The 26,153-nt window shown below is 42.9% G+C and overlaps 1 protein-coding gene across 1 annotated transcript in view; it reads right to left on the reverse strand.

The window, feature by feature from the left end:
• Positions 1–17,748, reverse strand: part of LOC150077642 (S-adenosyl-L-methionine-dependent tRNA 4-demethylwyosine synthase TYW1-like) — a 34,522-nt gene extending 16,774 nt beyond the window's left edge. The window contains exons 1-2 of the mRNA XM_090385184.1: positions 16,741–17,748; positions 4,920–5,787 (exon numbers count right to left, since the gene is read on the reverse strand). Of these exons, the coding sequence (XP_090241310.1) occupies positions 4,920–5,787; positions 16,741–17,748 (1,876 nt within the window). The remainder of the gene's footprint in view (positions 1–4,919; positions 5,788–16,740) is intronic.
• Positions 17,749–26,153: the final 8,405 nt, after the last annotated feature.

The following is a 26,153-nucleotide window of genomic DNA, read 5'->3' on the forward strand; positions in this document are numbered from 1 at the left end:
CACACTTGATATACCTCCTTAAGAAGATATTAGGTATTAGGTATTAGGTATGTTCGGGGTCTGACGGCACCTGGGATTTCTCCCATCTCCGCCTATGTTCTCTGTATCGGACAAGCCAGAGATTTAAAAGTGTGTGGGATATGCACTATGTACAGTAGGTTGTTGTGCCCATTGTTCGTCCGGCCTGTTAGCCGCCGGGCCCCTAGCGAGACCCGACGTTACCAATACCTGCCACGGGGAGGCCGGCCGGGTGTTACCAATATTTGTACTCTGGCTGGTCTTGCCACTTACTTTCCTGGGATTTCAGTGGCTAGGACCAAAAAAAAAAAAATAAATAAATAAAATAAAATAAATAATAAATAAAATAAAATAAAAAAAAAAATAATAATAAATAAATCGAGGTTGATATTAGTGATACTTAACAAGTTAGTATTAATAGTATGCGACGTGGGGCTGTGCGGTCAAAGTGAGTTTTAAAAACCAAATAGGTTCGGGCAAGAATTTTGATGTTCTCTTTTGATTTTGACATGTAGGGCTAAACGCTGTGCAAGACAAAAGTTTGGGGGGAGGATGAAGACTGGGGGGAAGAAATTGGAAATAAGGGGCCGACAGAGTAGATGGCCCCTGTAGGTGGTGAGGCATGCCCGTGCCCCACCAGAGTGAGAAAATTGGGGAGACAAGCCTCTTCTCCCCAGGAGTTTGAAAAAAAAAAAAAAAAAGAAGATCCGCTCAAGTGAGTGCGGATTTGGGTCGCCATTAGGCTGTTCCGGCGGGAGAGTGCCACCGGATGTCGTCTCCATCAGTTTGCAGGCCCTAAAAAGCTGGCCGTTGAGTCTCGTCTAGGTGGGACACTAATAGGGAGTTAAATCTGAGATGTCATCCTTCCAGACTTCATGTGGTTTGGGGCCTATTTTCTGGTCATTATCTTGGGGTCATAATCAAGTCTACTGGCTGTCATTATGGGGTTTTATCCCTTCCGTGATGTTTGCTAGTCCTTACACTACCTTTTGTCATTTTATAGTGGGTCTAGGCTGCAAGGTCTTGGGGCACTTTGTTCTGATGTCACGACTATTTAAAGGTTTTTTTCACTTCCATTGGCGGTAATCATGACTCTTGTAGTTAGACAATCTATTGTCACTTGTCTTTCCCAGTGCATTTTGTAGTCAGTCCAAGGTCTTTATAGTCGGCTCCTCTATGTCGTCTCGCTGCTATTTGCAGGTTTGCCGTTAAGGTCTTCTGTATATGGCGGTAAGTGTTTGGCGCCTGGTAAATAATCCCTGGGCAAAATCAGTTAAGGCTAAATATTCTTCTTGTGTATCTAGTAGATGTGACTCGAGATCCCTCGGTAGATAGTGAACTCTAGTTATTAGTCTGCATCTAAGGTCTTCGTATTGGGCACACTCAAACATAATGTGCACCCAGCTTTCTTGTTCGCCGCAAGTACAACGTGGATCCTCCACTATTCCCAATGCTGTAAGCTTTGCATTGAAAGCCCCATGACCCGTAAGGAGGTAGGTCGTGTAAAGTCCGGGTTGCAGCCAGGTTGGAAGAATGGGGTATACTCTGTCTACGTCCGGGATGAACTTTTTGGTGATATTCCCTTTTGTTGTGTTTGTCCAGCGGTCTTGCCAGGTTTCTTTTAGGTATTTCTGCAGCCTGTTCTTTTCAGCCTTGTGGGTTGCATTGTTATCCACTGTGTAGTCTTGGTGGGTGCAAGGCATTCCTTTGGTTATATAATAGGCTATTCCAGTACGTATGATGTCCAGATCAAGGGGAAGGGCTCCGGCCAAGACCTGTAGGGCAACAGTGCTAGTGGTGCTACAGGCTCTGGTAATGGTTAACAGGATAGTTCTATGGATTGAGTCGATTATGCGTCTATTTACGGCGGTTGATGCCTTGTGATACCAAACCGCAGAGGCGTATGTTATAGCTGGTAGGAATGTCGTTTTATAATATAAGGAGAGCACGCGACGTTTAAGTCCCCAGTCACGACGGACCACACGTGCTAACAGTGCAGAGTACTTCCTTATCTTTGTTCTTAAATGTATGAGATGCTGCTTGAAGGAAAGATTACAATCTAATATCACCCCCAGGTACTTAAGCTGGCTTTGGAGTTTCACTGTGGTGTTGTTCACCTTTATTTGAGGCGGCCTGTGCAGATCAAGGGAGCCTTTCAGTAAGATTGAGGATGTCTTAGTTGGTGAGATTTTTAGGCAGTGTAAGATGGTCCAGTCCTGTAGTATCTTGATGGCATGGTTTGCTTTTACCTCCAACTGGGTTCTACTGTCGGCAGCAATTTTCAAGATTAAGTCGTCGGCAAAAGCTTGGGTTTGGACGTCACCAAGGTCCATGGCCAGGAACTCATCCAAGACAATGTTCCACAACAGCGGCCCCAGGACAGAACCCTGGGGACAACCCCTGCAGACACGGCGGTTTACCCTACCATAGGGTGCCACGACACTGATACTCCTGTCGGTAAGGTAAGACTTGATAGTGAGATACAGATTGCAGGGAATGTTGGCCCGCCTTAGCCTTGCCAGGACACTTGGCCACCAAATGGTGTCGAAAGCCCCGGCAAAATCTATGGAGATGATCAGGTAGTATTTACTGTTGCAACTGGCCACACCGTGCAGCAGATGTCTAAGTGCCTCTACTGTCGAAGACTCAGGCTTAAAGCCGAATTGGGTAGACATGTGCAGTTCAGCACTCTTGTAATGTGTGTCAATTCGGGTATATAGCATTCTCTCAAATAGTGTGCTGATCACTGGTAGCAAAGCTATCGGTCTGTAAGTGGTTGGCTGTTGTGGAGGCTTCGTGGGTGTTTTTGGGATCAGCTTCAGTCCCGCAGTCTTCCAGTTTCTTGGGAAGATGCCTTGATGCAAACAGTTGTTAAACAGATTTAGGAGGAGTTCGGGGGTCAGATCCGTTACTTTTTTGACAATTTCCGGTTCGAGATAGTCGAGGCCAGGGCACTTATTATTTCTTAAGTGATTTGCTGCGGACTTGATGTCATCTAACGTGAACGGTGGTTCACGGGAGTCAGTGCTGTATATGTCATTTTCTTGGCATATTCTATGCTGTTCAGGTGAAGTAGGCATGGCAGTCTCTGGGAAAATAGTGCCCAGAATATTTGTGATTGACTGTTGCCATGTGGTGGTTTGGCTCCCTTGTGGTGTCAATGTGGTAGAAATAACTTCCCCCCTGGGGAGTTTGTTTGTGATTATCCTATAGACTACCCCCCATGGCTCATTATTTCCTGTTATGCCTGCCAAGTTTTCCCAGGCTCTTTGTTTGCTCTTGTTTATCGCATCCGTATATCTGTTTCTTGCTTCTCTATAGCGCTCCTTTAGTATCTGGACCTCAGCAGCAGGCCATGTGCGTCTTGCCCGTTGGAAGAGTTTTCTTCTTCTCATGGTCTCCCTTCTCAGTTGCTGGATCTCGTGAGTCCACCACGGGACTGCTCCCGGTTTGGGATTTCTCCTCTTCATTGATGCTTCACTCGCCGCAAGTATTATTTCCGTTACCCTCTTTTGATTCTCGTCTGGATCCCCATTCTGGTTTGTTGTTTCCAGGTGTTGGGCTGCAGCGGGCATTAAAACCTCTCTGAACCTTTCCCAGTTCGCACAGCGGATGGCGAAGCGATTTAGTGTTTGTTTAGGTATCAGTAGCCTGTTTAATAATCTTCTGATTTGGCAGGTAATCACCCTGTGGTCGGAAGTCGTCCACGAGTCTCTGACGATCCAATCATCAACGTAACCTGCAAGGTTTCCCGTGGACAACGTGACATCAATAGTCGCCTCCCACAGGGTATTACAAAATGTAGGCATCTGGTGTGGTCTGTTCAGGATAGTGAACCGGGAGTTGGAGAGAAAGTCCTCTAAAATCTGTCCATTTCTGGTACCTCTCCTGTCAGGGGTCAGACTATGCCAGGCTGGTGAGCGGCAGTTTACATCTGCCCCAATTATGATCCTTTGATCAGGGAGCATGTCGGTCAAGGCCTGCAAGTACCTAGTGATGGGTGCGATGTCCTCGCCCGGCCTGCTGTAAAGGGCCACAGCATAGATTTGGCCCAATGGCGTTAAGATGTGGGCACACGCCGCCCAGGGTGCACAAAGCTGTGTCACTTTAGTCACAGTATAATTGGGATTGCGCACCACAACCGCAGCCCAAGGGGTGTCACTCTCATCATGAACTATTTTGTATGCAGCCGGATATCCGCACACTCGTTTTGAGTGGGTATATGGTTCCTGTAGTAGTAAGACGTCAGCTGCTTCTTCGTCTGCTATGAGCCTAAGTTGCCGGGCCACTACTCTAGCTCTCTGCGCGTTATGCTGTATTATTGAAATTTTGGATCTGTTGTACTCTTTAGGGCGTCTCTCCATAGTCAGTTCTTGACTGGTATAACCCTTTTACTTTAAGATAAACTGGACAGTTCAGGTCTCTGATAGAATGCGAATGGTCCATTTTCCCTGCCTTGCAGTTTGTACAGATTGGATCTTGCTCCTTGTTTGGACATGTTTTATATTCATGTCCCCTGCCAGAGCAGTGACCGCAGGTTGGTTCTGTTTGTGTACAGGTATGAGTTGTGTGGCCGTATTTACAACACCGGAAGCATTTCGGGACTGCCACATGCTCCCGGAATCGGTATGATCCCCATTCAATGTAGATTCTCTCTTGTTTCTTTAATTGCTGCCAGACAGTCGGGGCCAGCTCTAGTACCCAGTTTCTGTTTGGTCCTGCCCTAGATCTGGTGGAGTATCTAGGCTGCACCAGGGTTCGCTGTTCCTGTAGTTGCTGGGGGGTCGGTCTCAGATTTCTGTTTATTATCTCTGTGGCTAACTGTTCTGGGGTTAGGTCTTTGTCAATGTCAAAGACAATGATAGCAGGTCCTCTCTTTTTTGGCAATTCTGCAGTCAAACCCAAGGTGGCAATTTTTGGGTTTTTCATTATCGTCTGTATGTCTTCATTTCCCTCCGTTTCAATAACGAGTCCTACATTCCTCGTTTTCCGGATGGACTTTATCTTAGTAGCTTTGAGGTCATCCCTTAGTTCCTTCATCACAGTTGTCTTTATTTCTTCACTAGTTCTCTTTTCCTGGGGGCCATCTGTGGCCACAGGTCTAAGCACAACCAAATTGGGTGTCATCAAGAGAGGTTGCTTCCTTTTTGGGGGCCCGCACTGAGTTTGTTTTCCCTGATTTTGGTTACTCCTCAGCGTTTCAGCATATGTGGGCACACGCTGTTGCATTTTATTTGTCCCACATTCTTTATAGGCCTGCAGCCTTGCAGTGACCTTTTCATTTTCAACATATGTCTTGAAAAGGATAGTCTCCATCTTGTTAAAGATTGTGACGATTTGCGACCTCACAAGGGTGGTTATTCTGTTATTCGGTTCTTTAAATATTGACTCCAGTGCTGTTTTGAGTGCCAGTGACTTTTCATAGACAGTGCCCACCGGTAGGGAGGGATCTATGGGGGGAGTTTCCTGCTGCTCTTCGTTGTTTGTTTCTTCGTTTGCATTGACATTTTCCTGAGTGACCTTATTCTCAGTTTGGGAGCGTGTTCCCCGCTCTATTTTCGCTGTTAACAGCTTTTTGTTTTTACGCTTGCTTTGTGTTTGGGGGGTCCCTGGACAGGCGTCTTCTGTGTCCCGCTGTTGTTCTGGGGGAGTTTTCTCGTCGTCCTGCCCTTTTGGCTCAGTTTCTTTCAGTTTGTGATTTTTTCTATCCATATCAGCAAAGGTTCCGGATAATCGGACGTCCGTAAGAAGATACAGGGCTATACAGCCCTTGTTACCAGAGCAGCAAAAAGGGACTGGGGATTGAAAAAGAAGACCCTCAAGCTGTTTTACAAAGCCGCCTTCTTGCCGATAGCTACCTATGCTTCCGGAGCATGGTACCCCAAAGTCACCATGGCTGTAAATCGAAGAATTCTCGACTCTATCCATAGAGCCATGCTGCTTGCTATAACCCGGGCCTGCAGGACAGTAAGCACCCACGCGCTGCAGGTGCTGGCGGGAACCCTACCTTTAGACCTCGAAGTAGCTAAATGTGGAGTATTATATGAACTCTCCAAAGGAAGAGCCTGCACCTTCGACGCAGATCCTACCACAAACCGTTTGACTAAGAAAAACAGACTTACAAATCATCTCATGCAAACCTGGCAAACCAGATGGGAGAAATCCCCAAAGGGAGAAGTCACCAAACGATTCTTCCCCAATGTTGGCAAACTCTATCCAATGGCTCCAGCATGGTTCACGCCGGGACTCCACACGACCTTCCTGCTAACAGGACATGGTGCCTTTAAGGCTAAACTTACAGCCCTGGGCATTACAGATGACCCTACTTGCTGCTGTGGAGAGCTGGAGAGCTGGCACCACCTTATGCATGAATGCCAGCTTTATGATGACCTCCGCTGCCAACTCATCGGCCAGATCACCTTTTTGCCCAGAGATAGAGAACAACACCTCCTGGACGGGAGGCAGGAATATATTGCCTTCTCAAAGTTCGCCGAAGCCTTGTACAGAAGAAGACGGGACTTGAATGCACACTAGCCACATAATGGCTAGAAGCCAAAATGTGCATAACACCAAAGAGGACCTACCAAGCAACTCTGAAGATAGACAAAAAATCTGAATGAAGGATGAATAGCAGCTGTTCTGGCGGCCTGAGCCAAGCACTAGCCTGGCTCTCCTTTAATACCCCTTCCTGGCAGGAGGACGAGACGACCAGTCGCCTCGTTCCACTGCTACCCCACCTTTCCGTCTGGTGAGGCATGCCCACTCTTCTGTGACCCCCATACTTCTGCCTTTCCCCCCAACCTTCTTCCTCCCCTCCCCCACTCTATCTATACCCAACGTGAGCACCCTACACACTAAATTTAATCTAGCCCAAAAATAATCTTCCCCAGTCTCGGCCTAATTATCCTACGCACTGCCCTACTCCTGCCATATGAATGCATGCACACGTGCTGTATGCAAACATCAAAAGTAATGACGATTGCATAGATGCGTATATATTATGTATCACTGTTGTGTATATGTGCATATATGTATGTGTGCGTGTACATAAGTTTTTTTTTTTTTTTTTTTTTAGGTCCTAGCCGCCGAAATCTCAGGAAATTAAGCGGCAGGACCTGCCAGAGTAAATTTAAGTCTACTGGTGTTTCCTGGTCTGCCTCCACGGGGTGAAGGTGGGGCACCGCTGGACTCCAGCAGGGGTCTAGCGGCTAAATGACCAGATGAACAACGGTACACGGCATTACACAGGTACAATACCCACACACTTTTAAACCTCTGGCATTCCCAGGAAACTGGTACACATACAAAGAAAGCAACGAGGAGATGGGGGAAACTCCTGGTGCCGCATGACAACAATATACCTTACACCTTATTTTTGCAGAAATGGAATCCTTTATCCCACACTCCACTTTAAAATCTCGTCCTTGATCTAAACCTTGGCTTTCCAATAAATGCGCTAAAGCTGTTCAAGAGAAGAACGTTGCATATCGTAATTGGCTTTTTCTATTTCTCCAGTTTCATTTTCTGCCTACACCAAAGCTCGCAACAATTGTAAAGCAGTTATTAACCAATCCAAAGTAGAATTTGAACAGGCTAAGAGTAAAAAACCTGCTCCTTGCCCTAATGGTAGCCGAGTATTCTGGTGTCTTGCCTATTCTGGTCTCTGGTCTATTGGCCGCAACTTTTTCCCATCTCTGATCCCACCTCTGTCCAAACCAGATGGTTCTGTTGTCAATTCAATCAAGGATAAAGCTGACCTGCTAGCATCCCATTTTTCTTACAACTCATGTATTAATGATCTTGGTAAAACACCTCCCACCATTCCCAACACGCTCCATTCAATGCCTCCTGTGGTCTTCCGTGAAAAGGGTGTCAGAAGGATTTTGACGAATCTTGATGCTAAGAAAGCTCTAGATCCCGGTGGTATTTCTCCACTTGTTCTCAAAACCTGTGCTCCTGAACTTACTCCTATTCTTTGCCGCCTTTGTTCACTTTCTTATTCCAAAGGTGTTTTTACTTCTATTTGGAAATTTTCTCATATCCAGCCAGTTCCTATAAAGGGTGACAAATCCCTCCCTTCCAATTATCGTCCCATTGCAATTACTTCTACTCTTTCTAAAGTAATGGAGAAATCAATTAACCGCCAACTCTTAAACTACCTAGAAACCTTCCATCTGATCAACGATCGCCAGTATGGATTCCGTCAGTGTCGATCCACTAGTGATATTCTGGCTTATGTTACCCATTTATGGACTAATTCAATGGAAAGGTTCGGTGAAACACAAGTAGTTGCTCTTGACATCTCAAAGGCTTTCAATCGTGTTTGGCATAAAAGTCTTCTAAATAAGCTTCCATCTTATGGTTTGCCAACTGTTTTTAGTAATTGGTTATCCAGTTCTCTCTGATTGCTCACTGAGGGGTGATGGTAGATGGCTCTCTGTCTTCTAACTTCTCCACTAATGCCGGTGTCCCCCAAGGTTCAGTTCTTTCTCCCACTCTTTTCCTCTTGTGTATTAATGACCTTCTTCCATTGACTGGAAATCCCATCCATAGTTTTGCCGATGATAGCACATTGCATTCCACTTTCCATTTTGAGAAACTTTGTCCTGCTCAATCAGCTTCAACTTCTCGAAAATCTGCTACCAATTCCTTAAATGCCGATCTTCAGGTAATTCTCCAGTGGGGCAAAGACAACGTAGTTGATTTCAACCCTTCTATAACTCAGTCTTGTCTTATATCTCGCAAAAAAGGATTCTTCTGCTGCTATGCTTATCTTTAGTGACACTCCGATTTCTAGGCAAAATGATATATCTCTTTTGGGGATTACTCTTACTTCTAATCTCTCTCTCTCTTGGCACAAGCACATCACAAATATTGCATCCTCTGCATCTAAAAAACTTGGTTTTCTCTTTCGCTCTCGGCGTTACTTTTCTCCCAAACAGCTGCTCACTCTGCATAAATCGCAAATCCGCCCTGCCATGGAATATTGTTCCCACAACTGGGGTGGTGCACCGAAAACCTCTCTCAGGCTTCTTGATTCCATCCAGAAGAGGGCAGTTAGGTTAATTAATGATTCATCTCTAACAGAGTCACTCCACGCGCTGTCTCATAGACGTACTGTTTCTGCTGCATTCCTCTTCTACAAATACTTTCCTGGGCACTGTTCTTCTGAATTGGCTTCTATAATTCCCGCTCTCTCTTTCAAAACAATCCGAACACGTCCAGCCAACATCCATTTACTGTTCATTCAACTGCCGTTTTCTGGAACAACCTTCCTTCATACGTATTTCCTGAAAATTACAATCTACAGAAGTTCAAGTCCAATGTCAACAAATATCTTCTTTTGTCTTCTCAATCTCCAACCCAAGCAAGGTACTGTAGGTTCTAATACCTGTCGTGTTTGGGGGTTTATATAAAAAAAAAAAAAAAAAAAAAAAAAATCATGTTCAACATCTATTTAAATGACATATTCGAAAAAATAAAGAACTCCTTTTTAAAAATTTATGCAGATGATATAATCTTATATACAATTCGAAAGAACCTGACAAAAATGGCAAAAGATTTACAGCAGGATGTAATAAATTTACAAAATTAGTTGCATGACAATAAATTAGCGCTCAGCTTTGAAAAAACAAAATTTTTGGTAATTAGACCTCCTCATCAAACCTTGGACATTCATCCCTCTATTAAATTACATGAACATAAATGCCTACATGTTCAGGATTTCCAGAATTGCAAATGTCTAACAGTGGAAGAAGTTTCAAATCACTGTTACCTTGGGTTATGGATTGACTATAGTCTAAGTTGGGCAATGCATATAACAAACTTGTACAAAAAAATAAGATTTTACGTTTACTTTTTTTATTACATTAAAAATAAGTTAAATCTAAGAACAAAAGTTACCTTATATAATGCATTAGTGGAATCCCAACTCAATTATTTAATAAGTGTATGGGCACGAGCAAATATAACTGAAATAAGGGTAATAAACAACTTACTTAACAGGATTTTGAAACTTGTAATGGGGACAAACTCTTGGAATGATCTGAATAAGAGAAGGCAATTTTTGTTGAAATATAAAATACTTTATCCAATTCAAAAACTGAAATTAAATTTATTCTTGAAGAATCTTAACACTATTTATGAAGAGTCGAATCTTCAAAGCAAAGTATCACATAACTTTAGGAATCCAAAAGCAATTGTTTTGCCTCATCCTAGGGTACTGAGTAGATTTGGAGGTAGGCACACAATGAATATAACAAACAACTTGTTGGCTAGTGTTGATTTCTGGCTCAGGAGAAGTTACCCCATCTCCAAATTAAAATTCTTAATAAGAAAATTCTTGATACTCAATGACACAGTAGATTAGAATTGATATGCAGATAAACTACTACCTCTGTTTACAGTGTGGAATATACTATGTGTAATGACTTCATTTTCTTTTCTGTAAGATAACAAATCTGTATGCAAAAACTGTTGTAAAATGATGAATTGTTGAATTGAATAGTCTATCCTGGATAAACTACTGCAACTTTCAGAGGTTTAAAAGTTTTTCCTCTAGTATAGAGCTCAGATGAAGCTCCGTGCAAAATTTCATTAAATTTGGTTTAGCAAAAGATAAATTAAACTGGAATAAATTCGTAATGCTTTTCGCAAGACTGTTTTTCGTTACAAAATTTTGTGAATAACGCCAGAAAAAAGAAAAAACGTTTTTAACGTCAAAACATAGGTTCCCAAACTTTCTCGGTTCACGGCGCCCTTAGTGTTTCAGTATTTTTTTCATGGCGTCCCTAGGCCAAAAGAAATACCTAACAGTTCCGTTTATTAAGTAGTTAGGTCCAAACAACTTAATAAGTAATGTTGAAACTAGTAAGTGTAAGTGTAAGTGTGTGTTGTTGTCTTACGGCACCAGGGGTTTCCCCCATCTCCGCGTTGCTTTCATTGTGGTGAACCAGTTCACTGGGAAATGCCAGAGATTTAAAAGTGTGTGGGAATTGTTCATGTGTTGTGTTCTGTACCGTTGTTCATCTGGTCATTTAGCCGTTGGACACCTTTTGAGGCCCAACGTTGTCCCACTTACGCCCCGTGGAGGCAGACCAGGAACCCAGTAGCTGTAGATTCACTCTGGCAGGTCCTGCCGCTTAATTTCCTGGGATTTCGGCGGCTAGGACCTTAAAAAAAAAAAATAAAATAAAATAAATAAAAAAAAAAAATAATAATAATAATAATAAAAAACAAATAAAAAAAATATATACATATAAGTAAATAAAAAATCTGCGCTGGGGTAATGTCGCTTTGGTTTGCTAGGCCGAGTTTTGGGCGTAAGGTAATTTTATGATATTAAGTTTTTGACGTGTGGGGCTTTCGCTATGATGAAGGTAGAGAGGGGAGGGAGACCGAAGATTGGGGGGAAAAGACAGAAATATGGGGCCAATAGAGTAGATAGCCCCAGTTTTCAGTGGGGCATGACCATGCCCCGCCAGAGTAGAAGTTTGGGGGTGGAGGAGAAGGAACAAAAAATGTCCCCTCCCCCCAAGGAAGTGGGAATAATAGGCGAAGAGGGCGAGGGTGTCCTCTTCAGATCGCCATCAAGCTGTTTGCAACTGTGCTGCGTTTAGTCTGTTCTCTACTGTCTGTGCTGCATTCCCCCGTCCTTGCTTTTCTCTTCCGTGTGATCAGCACTCTTCTTGTCCAAGTACTGGTCCTCTGCAGGGTTTCAGTTTTTTTTGTCACATTTGGCGCCGATTTTTGTCAATCTCTGTGTACGTTGCTGTAGATAGCTATTAGTGTTTTTCTCCTGGTGAATAAGTCTTGCGCATACTGGGAGAGTGCCCTATATTCATCCTCAGTGTCCAGGAAGTGGTGCTCCAGTCCTTTTGGGAAGTATCTTAACCTTGTTATTAGTAGCCCTCTGAGGTCTTCATAGTGTTGACAATCATAGACTATGTGGCTCCAGCTTTCACTTTCCCCACATATGCAGTTGGGGTCCTCAACGAGTCGGAAGCCAAACAGCTTCTCCTTGTAGGGTCCGTGTCCGGTTAATAGTGTTGTCATATGGTACCCTGGGAAGTACCACGGTGGCTGCTTTGGGTATATTTTCTGGAGGTCTGGTAGAAATCTTTTTGTTACTTCGCCTTTTGTAGTCTCTGTCCATCTTCTCTGCCAAAGTTCTAGGAGGTGGGTCTGTAGCCTATTTTTTTCGTGTTTTAGGTTGCCCGCCGGGTCTGTCGTGTATCCTTGGTGGGTAGCGGCCACACCCCTGGCCAGCAAAAACAGTAGCCCCGCCTGAACTGCCTCCAGGTCCAGAGGGAGCGCTCCAGCAAGTACCTGCAAAGCTGGGGTACTTACCGTGCTGCAGGCGCGCGTTGTTGATAGCAGTATGGTCCTTTGGGTCATTTCTAGTGTTCTCCACTGAACAGAATCAGCAAATCAGCAAATGACTCTCGCATTGACTTCTTTGACAACTCCCAATCACTGATGAACTCCATCCACAAGTTTGCCTCTTCACTTAAACTGCAAAGTGACTAGCTCACATCTAATTATTGTAGCTTATTATTTGTTATATTATTTTTCTATTCTCTAACGGATTAATTATTACTTGTTTTACCGGTAACTTAACTTAATACAATCCTCTTTTGTACATATGCTTTATTGTTTGAATTTGTATCAATGTTTATCGTCCTGTAGGATTTCACATTATTGTTATTATGTTTATTGATCTGATCTCAGATACACTGTTAATGGTTACCTGTTGTGTATCTTTTTATTAATAAAATAAAATAAAATAAAATAAAAATAAAAATTTTGTTGACTACCAGTGTCGTTTTTGGATACCACACCGCTGCAGCATAGGTGATTGCAGGCAGGAAGGTTGTTTTATAGTAAAGCATCAGTGCTTTTTTCTTGAGTCCCCAATCTTTCCTTGTGATTCTGGTTACCAGTCCAGAGTATCCTCTGATTTTTCTTCTGATGTATTTCAGATGCGGCTGGAACGTCAAGTTTTTATCTAGGATAACGCCCAGATACTTCAGTTGGCTCACAAATTTGATTGTTACATTGTTGATTTTAATTTGCGGGGGTCGTCGTAGTTGCAGAGTCCCCTTTAGCAGGATCGATGAGGTCTTGTCTGACGATATTTTCAGCTGGTTCTTTGATGCCCATTGCTGCAGCCGCTGCAGTGCCTGATTTGCCAGCGTCTCCAATTGGGCCCTGGAGTCCTCCTCCACCGTCAATGTCAAGTCGTCCGCGAAGGCGTGTACTGCCACAGAACCCAGGTCCGTAGTCAGGAATTCATCGAGGACCATTGTCCACAGAAGCGGCCCAAGCACCGACCCCTGCGGACATCCTCTGTGCACCTCTCTTGTTATTTTTTGATAGTGTACATTGATTTCCACTCTTCTTTGTGTTAAATAGCTTTCGATTACTTTGTAGAGGTTAAGAGGCACCTCAGCCTCCCTCAACCTTGCCAGGACGCTTGGCCACCAAAGTGAATCAAACGCCCCAGCAAAGTCAACAGAGATGAGCAGCAGATACTTTCGTCTACAATCGTGGAAAATCCTTAGCAAGTTTCCCAGTGCGCCCACGGTTGAGGATCCTGGTCTGAAGCCATACTGATTTCTGGCATGTAGGCCTGCCGCTTCATAGTGTTTTATAACTCTCACATGGAGTAATCTTTCAAGCAATTTGCTTGCCACTGGGAGCAGTGCGATGGGTCGATATGAATCCGGAAATTCTGGATTTTTGGTAGGATTTTTCAGTATTAGTTTTAAATTTGCTGTTTTCCATGCAGTTGGGAAGTGTCCTGTTTCCAAGCATCTATTGTATAGTGTTAGGAGTAGGTGCGGATTGTATTCCACGATTTTCTTGAGTATTTCAGGCTCAATAAGATCGAGGCCCGGGCATTTTCTATTTCTGACCCTACTAGCGGCCACGCTGAGTTCATCCAGGGTGAAGGGAGGCTCAATCGCCTGGTTTCTGTAGTTATCGTTTCTGTCGCATGTCTGTTTCTGACCTGGCATAGTTAACATATTTGGTTTTTGATATATTCTGTCGAGTATGTTATTCATCGACTGCTCCCAGGTTGTGGTGAGATCTCCCTGCAAAGTCCTAGTGCTAGAAATCACCTCCCCCCTAGGCAGTCTATTGGTTGTTACTTTGTAGACAATGCCCCAGGGGTCATTGTTCCCTGCTGTGGAGACCAAGGACTCTCAAGAGCGTCTTTTACTTGTCTTTATGGCGTCAGTGTACCGGTTTCTTATTTGTCTATATATTTGCCTCAGGGCTTCAACCTCATTTGCTGGCCATGTTCTTCGGGCCCTCTGGAAGTCCTTCCTACTCTTGTTCATTTGTCGCCGGAGCATGGCAATGTCCCGGGTCCACCAGGGGACTGCGCCCAGTCGGGGGTGTTTCTTCTTGATAGTTTGGTTGCTGATATCTATCATCAATTTAGTAATTGCCTTCTGCAGTTCGTTCGGATTATTCTGTGGATCTAGGGACGGAGGTTTGTTGTTAACCGCTGTAGTTAGTAGCTCTTTGTATTGGGGCCAATCTGCCTTGGCAGCTGCGTATCTGTGGGGTGTTTGTATATTTGCTGTTGTTCTTGGCAGCGTTCTTGTTACTTTGCAGGTGATGACTCGATGGTCCGAGGTGGTCCAAGCGTCTTCCACCCTCCAGTCGGTCACGTGGTTCGCCAGGTTCCTAGTTGCTAGGGTGATATCGATGGTGGCCTCCCAGAGGGTGTTGCAGAATGTTGGCAGATGGTGCGGTTGGTTCAGTACAACAAATTGTGATCCTATCAGATAGTTTTCGAGTTGCTGCCCATTTGTTGTTCCTCTTCTGTCGGCATAGTGACATAGTGACATAGTGTTTTTTGACAAGCGGCACCGGTGCTTTCGCACAACTCCGCATTTGAATCTCTTGTGAAGTAAGACAGTACAGTACTGTCAAGGCCAGATAGCATATGCTAGTGTATGTTCATGTTTGCTTAGTGCGGGTTATGTTGTTCATCTGGCTGCTTAGCCTAGGGTCTGTGGAACACCACAAACTGCTAGTTACCGTCACTGGCACTGGGAGCCGGACCAGGTATGTGGAAAGAGGACTCTGGCTGGCCGACCCTGGGGTTAGCCTGAGCTTCCCAGGGAGGGCCGAGAAAAAAAAAAAATAATAATAATAATAAAATAAAATAAAAAAGAATAATAATAAAATAAAATAAAAATAATAAATAATAAATAATATAAAAAAAAAATAAATAAAAAAAAAAAAATAAATAAATAAAAAAAAAAAATAAAAAAATAATAATAAAAAAAAAAATTAATAAAAAAAAAAATTAATAAAAAAAAATAATAATAATAAAAAATAAATAAAAAAATAAATAAATAAAATAAATAAAAATAAAAAAATAAATAATAAAAAAAAATTTTTTTTTTTTTTTTTTTTTTTTTTTGAAATAGGAGAAGGGGTGAGAGATTGAGGAGAAGAAAGAAGGTAAGCAGAAGAGAGAGGGTGACTCTTCTGTCGGCAGTAACGCTGTGCCATAGTGGAGAGCGACAGTTTACATCCGCTCCTATAATTATTTTTTCATTCGGCAGAGTGTTTTGGAGACGGCGCAGGTAGTTGATTGTGGTCTCAATTTCCTGTCTTGGCCTGCTGTAAAGGGCCACTACATATAGGGAGCCTAGTGCTGTAATGAGCTGGGCACAGGCAGCCCAGGTCGTGCACAGTTGAGTTACTTTTGTTGCAATGATTTTGGTGTTCCTGACTAGGACCGCTGCCCATGGGGTGTCCTCCTCCGTGTGGACGGCCTTATATTGCAGTGGATACCCCACCACCCGCTTTGCGTGAATGTATGGCTCCTGCAATATGATTATGTCGGTGTCTTCCTCATCGGCCCTGACCCGGATTTGGTCTGCCACTGTTTTGGCTCGTTGCGCGTTAGTCTGGATTATCTTAATCATTGCTATATTATACTTTTTATTTCTTGTCCCCATAATCGATTCTATTTTGGTATATGCTTTTGGCTTTAAGGTAGACTGGGCACTTCGGGTCCTTGATTGAATGCGCGTGTTCTATTTTCATTGCCTTACAGTTTGCGCAGGTGGCTTCCTTGTCTTTGTGTGGACAGTCTTTAAAGGCGTGTCCCTTCTCTGTGCAGTGTCCACAAGTTGGAACCGTCTGGGTGCAGACATGCGTAGTGTGTCCGAACTTGCAGCATCTAAAGCATTTCGGAACCACCACTCGTTCCCGGAATCGGTAGCTGCACCACTCAATATATACCCTTGTTCTGTCCTTTATGACTTGCCATGCTTCCGGTATAAGCTCCACACTCCAGTTGTTGTTTATTCCTCCTCTCGCCTTTATATGAAACTTTGTGGTTATTACTTCGTGTGTTTCTTTGTCTGGTATTTCCTTTTGCAGATTCCTGAGGTAGAGCTCTTCGGCCAGCTGAGCTGCTGTGACTTCTGGATTGACGTCATAGATTATTATTGACGGTCCCTTCCTTTTGGGCGGCTGGGCCGTTAATCCGAGAGCGTCTATTTTGGGGTTTTCTATGATACTTTGTATTTCTTGTCTAGTTTCGGTTTCAATTACTAGTCCTACGTCTCTCATTTTCCGTATTCCTTTTATTCTTGTATTTTTAAGGTCCTCCCTCATATTACTAATTACTTTTGTTTTTAATTCCTCACTAGAGGGGATCTTGCCAGTCTCCTTTGGTCGGAGTATCACCAGGTTTGGTGTTGGCAACAGTGTTTTCCTCTTCTGGTGCGTCTCTGCGGTTGGTTGGGTTTCCGTTGCTATTGGGATCCTCAGCGTTTCCGAGTATGTCGGGACGCGCTGTGGCGTTTGTTTTGCCCCGCATTCTTTATATGCTTGTAGCCGTGGTGTAGGAAGATTCGGTAGAGTGTCCAGCACCTTCTCAAGGATAGAGGTTCTTGTCTTAAGTTCCTCGTTAGTGGTTTTTAGTTTCTCGCTGTCGATAAGGAGGGCAGTGGTAATAGATTCAAGGGTGGCCCAGAGTTCTTGAACATAACTTGCCGCTTGTCTGTTGAATCGACTATTATCTTGATTAAGAAAGGTCACAAGATTCCTATGTAAAGCAGATATTATTTGATGGGTTGGAGAGTCTTCATCTATAGGTTTGTGAGTTGTAGGGTATGCAGAAGGTGTAGTTACTGTGACGGTTAGTTTTCTACATTGGGGGAGGCCTTCTGCCTCAGTCTGATCCAATGCTCTGCGTGGTCTCTCTGGTTGTTTGGCAGAGGAGGTCTTAGGGGTCCCTGATGGGGTAGGAAGATTGGTTGATAGTTTGGCTGCAGATAATGTTCCAAGACTCTCTGCTAGATTAGGGGAGGGCCCTAAAGCTGCCTGGGAGGCAGGAGCACTTATAGCTGTTGGAGAGAGAGTGGTCTGTAATTTCCCAGTGTAGGGAGAGCTTGCCTGTGAAGGTTGCAGTGTAGGAGGGACAGGGGCTAGGCGAACTACTAGTACTGGCGTTGAAGTGTTAAATTGAAACTTAGATGAGATCACAGGGTCAGATTCATCAAGAGGCACTTTGTTGAGAAATTCTAGTATGGTTTGAGGAGACCGGGGTGTTCTGGTTTTTGCTCTCCTCTTACTTTTCTGTTTCTTTTTCTTGGACTTGTTGACTTTGGGAGGCTGGAGGCCAACTTGGTCTGAATCGTCTGCTACAGCATTCTCGTCAGCTGACGATGAGGATGTTTCTCTTGAGCTCATGTCTAAGGGTTGTATGGTTTGGGTCAAAGACCAATAAAGCTATAATAAAGCAATTGTAAGGGGTTGCTCCTGAGTAATTTGATTTCTTCTGAAAGGTCTACCGGAGGTTTAACGGGGTTGAAATTTTTTACGCCTCAAGAGGACTGAAAAAGCCGCCGAACGAAAGCGTCAGGCCCGTGTGATGATCTGAAGCCGCACATCAACGCCTCGAAAATCCCCGAGTTATCCCCAGAACACAAGTGGGGGGAAGAAGTAGCCAGCGGTGAGCGTGGCCCTAGAGAGAGGAACCGACGGCGTAGCCAACTGCTTTTATTCTATAGTCGGGAATTGGAAGTACTGTATTGATAAAATCAGCCAAGAAATAAATAAAACATTACCTGAGGAAGATGCAGGCGATTTGGCATTATTACCGGACAGATCATCTTTAGAACAACTTTTTCGAAAATCAAAACAGTATAACGGCACAAATTATTAATTTTAATCGGAGCTGATTCGTAGGCTGCCACACACTATACGCGCACGAACTTGCTCCAAATCAAAACTATGTACGTATCGTATTCTCAGCAATATCCACTAGGCCTAACTGTCAACAATACGTGTTTGACTACAGCAAAGCGTTAGCAGAATGCTAAGCCTAAAGGGATTAGGTCTATGACGAGAGAGTACAGTCCAGATAACCCTCGTAATAACAAAAATTTTTCACTCACTTAATCCAATTGCGAAGTTCTTTTAGCTGGTACATTTTTCCAGTGGAAGAAAACACTTTAAACACATTAAAATAACTCAACATTCAGGAGCTCCAGAACACGTGACTACACTGAATGACGGCCGTGAACGACCAAGGTATAGTAGTTGGTGCGGTGTCTGACAGATGTCGCGTATCATTGTGTTCCCCTCGAAATTTTAAAATATCCCGCAGCGCCGCTGTGAGTTCGCTGCGGCGTGCCAGGACGCCGCAGCGCACCTTTGGGAACCGCTGATCTGAAAGATATCTTGGCTAAATGCATAACAGCATGAAGGAATTTACTTATGCATGTGTAATGCCTTATGTCTCATGGACCGGAAATGACTACCCACAATGCGCTGAGTAGTAGCACAAGATACCCCATCAAAACCGAAACTAGCATATGGAAGAAATGGAATACAACTGAAAGATGACAAATAATAACATATGGATGACCTTCTAGGCCCCTAGCCGGGGTGTTGGGAACCGCATCCTCAATCTGACCTGCCATTTGGCAATTTAAAGCAGGTGCCCTAACCCGGTTTCTTTAAATGGGAGGAGGGGGAGAAGACGGGTTCCACTAGGGGGCCCAACGGCTAAATGGTCAGAAGAACGACAGAACATTACCCTACGCGACATTCCACTCCCCACACACTTTTAAATCTCTGGCCTCCACAGAGTACTATAATACACAAACAGAGTATACAATGTGGAGATGGGGAAACCCCAGTGCCGCCAGACAGCTAACACACTTTACTTTACAATGCTCACACATAATTTCTACTACCAAGGTAGTTTTAATGCATCGTTTTAATTGTATCTGAAATTGTGAATACCTTCACAACGAGTTCGTATGGTATTGCACTACTTCCAATAAGTAATGCTTCACCTATGGAAAAGACTCATTACCCATGCATAAGTAAATTCCTTCATACTCTTAGGGCATTTCGCCAAGAAATATCTTTTAGATTAAACCACACACCATCAGGCATCTCTCATATTGTGGAGTTATACTTCATAATTGCGTTGTCGCTATTGTAACACCAGGGTACCTGCCCACCCACCGAGGAGAAGACAACAAGCTTTCAAACGGTGCCGAGGTTTAGCTACCTTCTGTAGTCGGAGGAAATTTCTGGGTAGAGTAAGTTATAATTTTTAGTTCTTTGTTAAAATTTTAGTTTTCCTCACTCGGGTATAGTTGCCGGAGTGGGATTAAGTGCCTTAGGGCACAATTTTGTCTGCTTTCTTTCTTTTTTTTCCATAATGAGTTTGTTCATTCGTGAAAGAACTTTGGAGTTTAGTTTAAATGCTGAGTATGAATCAAGACAGGTTAATGAAGTTTTGGGCAAATGTATGAATCTATCAAGACTGCAGGGGATTACTCTTCTGCCGATGAGGAGATTTCAAATAGTATGAAAGGACTGCATAACCAGAGACATTTTGCTGAGAGGCTTCCCTGTCGAAAACCAGATGGTACACCCCCCATCCGGTGGGAAGCATTAGAAAGTACATTACAATAGAGCGGTACCCGATTGAAATGCCGAATATACATTTGAAAAATTCACTGGAGGATTACGGCAAGGTGACGAAAATCGATATGCATACGTGAGAGGGCTTTCCGGAGCATTATGCAGGTAAAGTTACAGTACAAATGGAGATGAGAAAGCCAGTCGAGTCGCAATATTATTTTTGTTATGGGTAACCGATTACTCCTGAATTATAGAGTGGTAGTTAAAAAGTGCTTAAAATGCGGTAGCCTGGACCATTTTGGCAAACACTGCACGAGTGGGCGGTATTTCAATTGTAAAGAGGCAGGGCATATTACCAACGAATGTACGAGAATAAGCAGCAAATGTGGGGAGGGGGGAGAGGCGGACCACAAAATCGGTAGCTGTTCTATTCGTTCTTATGCAGACCTGTAAAAGAAGGGGTGGTAAAGGATAACTCTAGAAGGAAGGGAACGAATCAGATTAGTACACTTGATATCGATGGTTCAACTGTTGATGATCCTGCTCAGGTAGCTGACAAACTAAATGAATATTTTGCATATACATTCACACATTAGGAGTCATTCGGGAAGGGGGATGCCAGAGGTGTAATTAACTCTGGCAGTAAACTAGAGAACATTGTAATAACTGAGAGTAAAATGGAAGAGAAATTGTTGAAGATAAACATAAGAAAGGCACCTGGGGTGGATGGAATCTATCCAGTTATATTAAAGGAAGCCGCAAAGCATGTAAGAAAACACTTAGCCATAATTGTGAGAGCATACTTGAACTCAGGGGATTTTCACATCTCCAATCCATGGATTGGAGATGTGAAAATGTGACCCCAATCCACAAAGGAGGATCAAAGGCTGACACAAGTAATTATAGACCTGTGAGTTTAACTCCTGTTCCAGGGAAATTAATGGAGGCACTGGTTAAAGAAGAACTGAAGGATCATCTAGACAAGACTTCAGTTGTAGCTGGGACACAGCATGGGTTTGTTAAGGGGAAGTCTTGTCTGGCAAATTTGATTGGATAGTATGATGTACTCACAATGGAACTGGATGCAAAGAATAACTTTGATATCATATATTTGAATCTTAGAAAGGCCTCTGATACTGTTGCACATGGAAGACTGCTGCACAAATTGGAGCAGTGTGGCATTGGAAGCAAATTGCTGCTATGGATAAGAGGATGGTTGAGTGGCAGAAGACAGAGAGTGGTAATCAATGGACACTGTTCATCTTGAACTAATCTTATTAGCGAAGTCCCTCAGTGTTCAGTGTTAGGTCCATTGTAGTTTTCTGTATTTATAAATGATATTGATGATGGTATATCAAGCTTAATGTCCATGTTTGCAGACGATATGAAGGTTGGCAAGGTTTTTAAGCACACTAATAACAGTACACTGCTGCAACAGGATCTAGAAAAGTTGAGCAGATGGGCCGAGAGGTGGCAAATGAAGTTTAACATTGACAAATGTAAAGTACTACATATGTGAAGCAGTAATCCCAGAGTAACGTATCAACTCTGTGGTACCACACTGACAGTGGTAGAGAATGAAAAGGACCTGGGGATAATTGTGCTGGCAGATATGAAGTTTTCTGAGCAATGCAGACGGTCTGCAAGAGTAGCTCATGGTGTCTTGTCAATGATATACAGGAATTTTTCTAGCAGGGATAAGGAAGTGATAGTCCCCTTGTATAAGGCAATGGTCAGGCCACACCTTGAGTACTGTATACAGGTCTGGAGGCCTCATTTTAAGAAGGATGTAGAGCTGTTGGAACGAGTACAGAGAAGGGCAACAAGATTAGTGAACAGAACAATGGGTTGCTCTTACGAAGAAAGGATTAAGTTTTGCAAATTACAGTGTCTGGAGACTAGGCTCCTACGATGTGATCTGATCGAGGTGGATAAAGCCTTGAATGGTTTGAGCATGCTCAATGCTGATGGGATTCTTCCTCTTGCTCAGAATAATCGCCTGAGAGGGCATAAATCGAAATTGAGGAAAGACGATTGTAGGATAAATGTGCGGAAGTTTGCCATTAGCCAGCGGGCGGTTGATTGCTGGAACTTCCATCTGTCGTTGTAGAAGTTGAGAGCTTAAATAGATTCAAGGCAGAACTTGACAGATATTTGGAGCGGGGGATGGGGGAAATAAGGGGGGGGTTTGGTTTTTTTGGCTGATGCTATATAAGCTTGCTTTCTTGCATCCTGTGCCCTTGTTAATGCTAATGCTAAATGCTAATGAGGGATGTCTGATAGAGTCAAACAGTATGGTCATCTTAAAACCACAGCGCATGGATAAAAAGGTAATTCCATGGAGAACACGGGAATTTATTAACTGAAACAGGGGAGGCAAAAGGGCTTCCAAATCCTGCACAGATAGCTTCCGATTTAATGGAAACAGAGGAGAGGATTTAATGGAAAATAAAGACGAAGAAAGCTTAGGGGAAGAAGGAAAAAGTAAGTGGCAAATTGTGGAAGAGGGGAAAAATATCCTACAAGATCTGAATGAGTCAAATTCGAATGACTCTGAAATAGAAGGAGCATTAAATGAAGATAGGGAAAAGTTAATCGGGGCTGGGCATCTGAAGAAATATGTACGAGTAGGGCTGGAAACATTATTTGAAAAGTTAACAGAGTGGGAGCAGCGGCTGGGTACACCCGGAATAAAGTTAGAGTACATCCGGGAAGGTAAAGTTGTCAATATTCAATTTATGTGGAGGGATATATTTTTCGTAAATTTAGTGGGGCAAATATTACTGGGAATAGTCGAGCAGTTAAGTAATTCACGAATTTCATGGCTCTTGGGGTATGAACAAGAACATGACAAGACTCTATACACTCTAAGCATATCTTTAACACAAAAATTGAAACTTCTAAGGCAAGGCAAACGGTACAAATATTGTAATTATTGGCACTTGGAACGTACGGGGTTTTGTACAAGGGCGGGCTCAGCATCAAGTTTGGAGGAGCATGTTACTATTAGGAGTGAAAATTCTATTTATTCAAGAAAGTCACTTTTTTAATAGTGTCTAAGTATGTAATTTCCAGAACAGATTTAAATGTTTACGTTTCTTGAGTTTTGGAGCAAGGAATGCCAGGGGTTTAAGAATTATAGTTTTTCCACCGATTACAGGAAAGTTCTGTAATCTTCAATGAGATATAGAGGGCAGAATAATCTGCATTGACTGGAGATTGGGTGCGCAAACAATGAGGCTGATTAATGTGTATGCACCAAACTTCGCTCCTGAACAGGTACGTACATTCAATAGTTTATACTTTTTTATGTTGGGGGTCAGAACGATTATTCTGGGAGGAGACTGGAATTGTGTTTCAGATTCGGTTTTAGACAAGACAAGCACGGGTGACCCTACAGGAGGCACAGGGGTATCTCTGCAGCTTAACAATCTGTGTTTAAAGTATAATCTGGTAGACGTAAGGGAGATTGAAATACCCTACAAGTCACGGACCAACCTGGTCCAGGGGAATTGTAGGGACCCGTAATGACCGGATGTATGTCCCAAAGGATGTGGCAGAAAAGGTGACACAGGTAAGACACATTAATATCTCTTATATTATGAATCAACAGGGCTTACCTTTATTTTTGGTATAGGAAGCTCTTTTCCAACTCTCCTTGTCCAACTCGCTAATAATTCTGGGGGAAGGCGATATCAATTTTACAAGACATTGTCATAAAGTTAGATTTTGGAGGTCTAAACTGGCTAATAATTAAGGATCGGTTTTTTCTTTTTGGTGCTGTGGCAGGAATTTTGAGTGAAATTTAGGGGTCTAATAATTGGATATGGGGGTGGGCGGGTGGGGGTTATTCTCTACATTCCTTAAGTCGGACTAGAACTTTTCGGGGTGTCATGTTCACAGGAAGAGAGCTACTCACAATTAATCCGAAACTTTTGTCTTATGTTGCAGTGTTTGTTCTTCACGCATGCATATAAGTGACCAATCGTCGGACAATACGAATGGCCTACGGATATTGATTGAAGTTGCATGTAGTTTCATCTCTAAGGTTTCTGCAATAAGTAGTTTGTAGTAGTTGTGTTGAATATTTATAATTTTAGTTTCATTGAAGCCGAATGTATGTCGTTCATTTATGGCGTGGAACGAAAGGTCCGATGCATTTGAACGACCCGCCCGCACTGAAGCTTCGTGTTGTTTTGCTCGAAGCTGTGCCACTCCCATGGTGGATCCTACGTAGACAGCGTCACAATTTTTGCATGGTATACTGTATATTAGGTCATGCTGTGATTGCAATGTGGTATTTGATGGTCGATTTCTGAAGAATGTGTATAATTTGTTCATGGGTTTTGCTATGATTTTCATGTCGGTTCCCTTGCATATTTGGTTAAGTTTATTGTACCAGTGCTTGATATATTGAATGGTGATGAAATATATTTTTTTTGGTCTTGTCGGATTTTTTTGCAATGTTTGTTGGGAGGTTGTTGTTATTTATTTTATCACGGGCTATTGTTTTGACTTTGTTTATATAGGTTAGTGGGTAACCCCTATTTGAGAATCTTCTAGTTAGTTCGTTTATTTCAGTGGTTAGAGAAATCTGGGTGGAAGAATATTTAAAGGCATTTAGAAATTGGTTCAGTATGACCGATTTTTTGTATGGTTGAGGATGGTAACTGTGGAAGTGCAGAAGCATCCCTTTATTAGTGGGTTTTCTATATACGCTGAAATTTAGTTTTTGGTCTAATCTGTGTATGGTAAAATTAAGGAAGTTTACGAGTGGGATTCTGCTTCAGTTTCTAATTCAAATTTTAGTCTCTGATGGATGTTATTAAAAACCTGTAGAATATTGTTTATGGTCAAGTGATCTGTGATGATTAGGATGTCATCCAGATATCTTCCGTAATATAAATGTGTGGTATATATAATCTGTGGTATAAATGGATCAAGGTGGATCTTTTCTAATTTGTGTAAGTATAGTTCGGCAATGAGTCCACTAATGTTTAGGCCCATTGGGAGGCCAAAAATCTGTCTGTATATTTTTTTTTTACAAAAAAAAAATATACAGACAGATTTTTTTTTACAAAAAAAATATACAGACAGGTGGCTGAGCTTTGAAAGCCATAGGTAGTAAAAGGAGCATGAAAGAGTGGGCGACCCTAGAATCGAGGTAGGGCAAGCCAACTCCAGGCGGCCGCTGCTTTGGTGGTCACATGGACTGGGCCTTCCAGGAAGGGTGTCAGTGTGAGAGTAAGTAACCCTATTGGATTGGAAGGTATATAAACATGAGTGGATGAGGATGACTTTTTTTATTACCATGTAGAAAGCTATTTGGTTCTAAGAATCAGAACTCACATAGAATGCTTTATGGGTTTTGATATTGTAGAAGTATATGGGAATTGGAAAGTAAGTCTGTTTCAACCAGGGTACCTGTTTGCCCACTGATGAAGGCCAAATAGTCAGAAAAGGCACTGACGGGAAGAATTTAGTTAACACTGTGAGACCCCGATTGGGTGATAACAGTCTATTCTGGTGAGAGGCATTGCCTAATCGGAGAATTGAGTTTTAAGTCTCTATGTGAAGGTCAGGTAAACTATCCCTTTCATCCTTCTACGGCAGCTTTTCCTCTTCCCCTCTTAGTGCCACTTTCCTACCTATTTCTTTCTTTGCTCAGTCTCACAGGGATAGTATGAGGATAGCTGAGATCTTTATCCCATACCATTTTCAAAACGGTACCGTCGGCGTGGTAGCGTTACTTATTCCAGGTAGTGCACTTTTCATCGGTCCCCACAAATAAACATCTAACAGAGTAAGGTCTGGAGACCTTGGTGGCCAATAAATGGAACCACCATGACCGATCCATCATTTAGGGACAGTTCGATTTAGATATTGTATCACCAAACGAGTATAACGGGTAGGAGCTTCGTCATGTTGAAAGTATATACTGATCCCTGTAGCCGAGGGAACATGCTCCAATAGTAGCGAAAGTTCTTTTTCCAGAAATTCTAGGTAAATCGGCTCTGTAAGACGAGTTTGTAACACAACAGGCCCAATCAACTGAACAGCATTAGCATTTGCATTAGTAGAGGCATATGATGATGCAAGAAAGCAAGCTTACGCGGCGTCAGCCCAAAAAAAAAAAAAAAAAAACAACGCACTTCCATTTCACCCTTCCGTTCGTTCGAAATACCCTGTCCACCTGAGCCTTAAATTTATTT

The sequence above is a fragment of the Mastigoproctus giganteus genome, chromosome 11 (genome assembly GCF_048544385.1).
Source record: "Mastigoproctus giganteus isolate SK-2022 chromosome 11, ASM4854438v1, whole genome shotgun sequence".
Lineage (NCBI taxonomy): Eukaryota > Metazoa > Arthropoda > Arachnida > Uropygi > Thelyphonidae > Mastigoproctus > Mastigoproctus giganteus.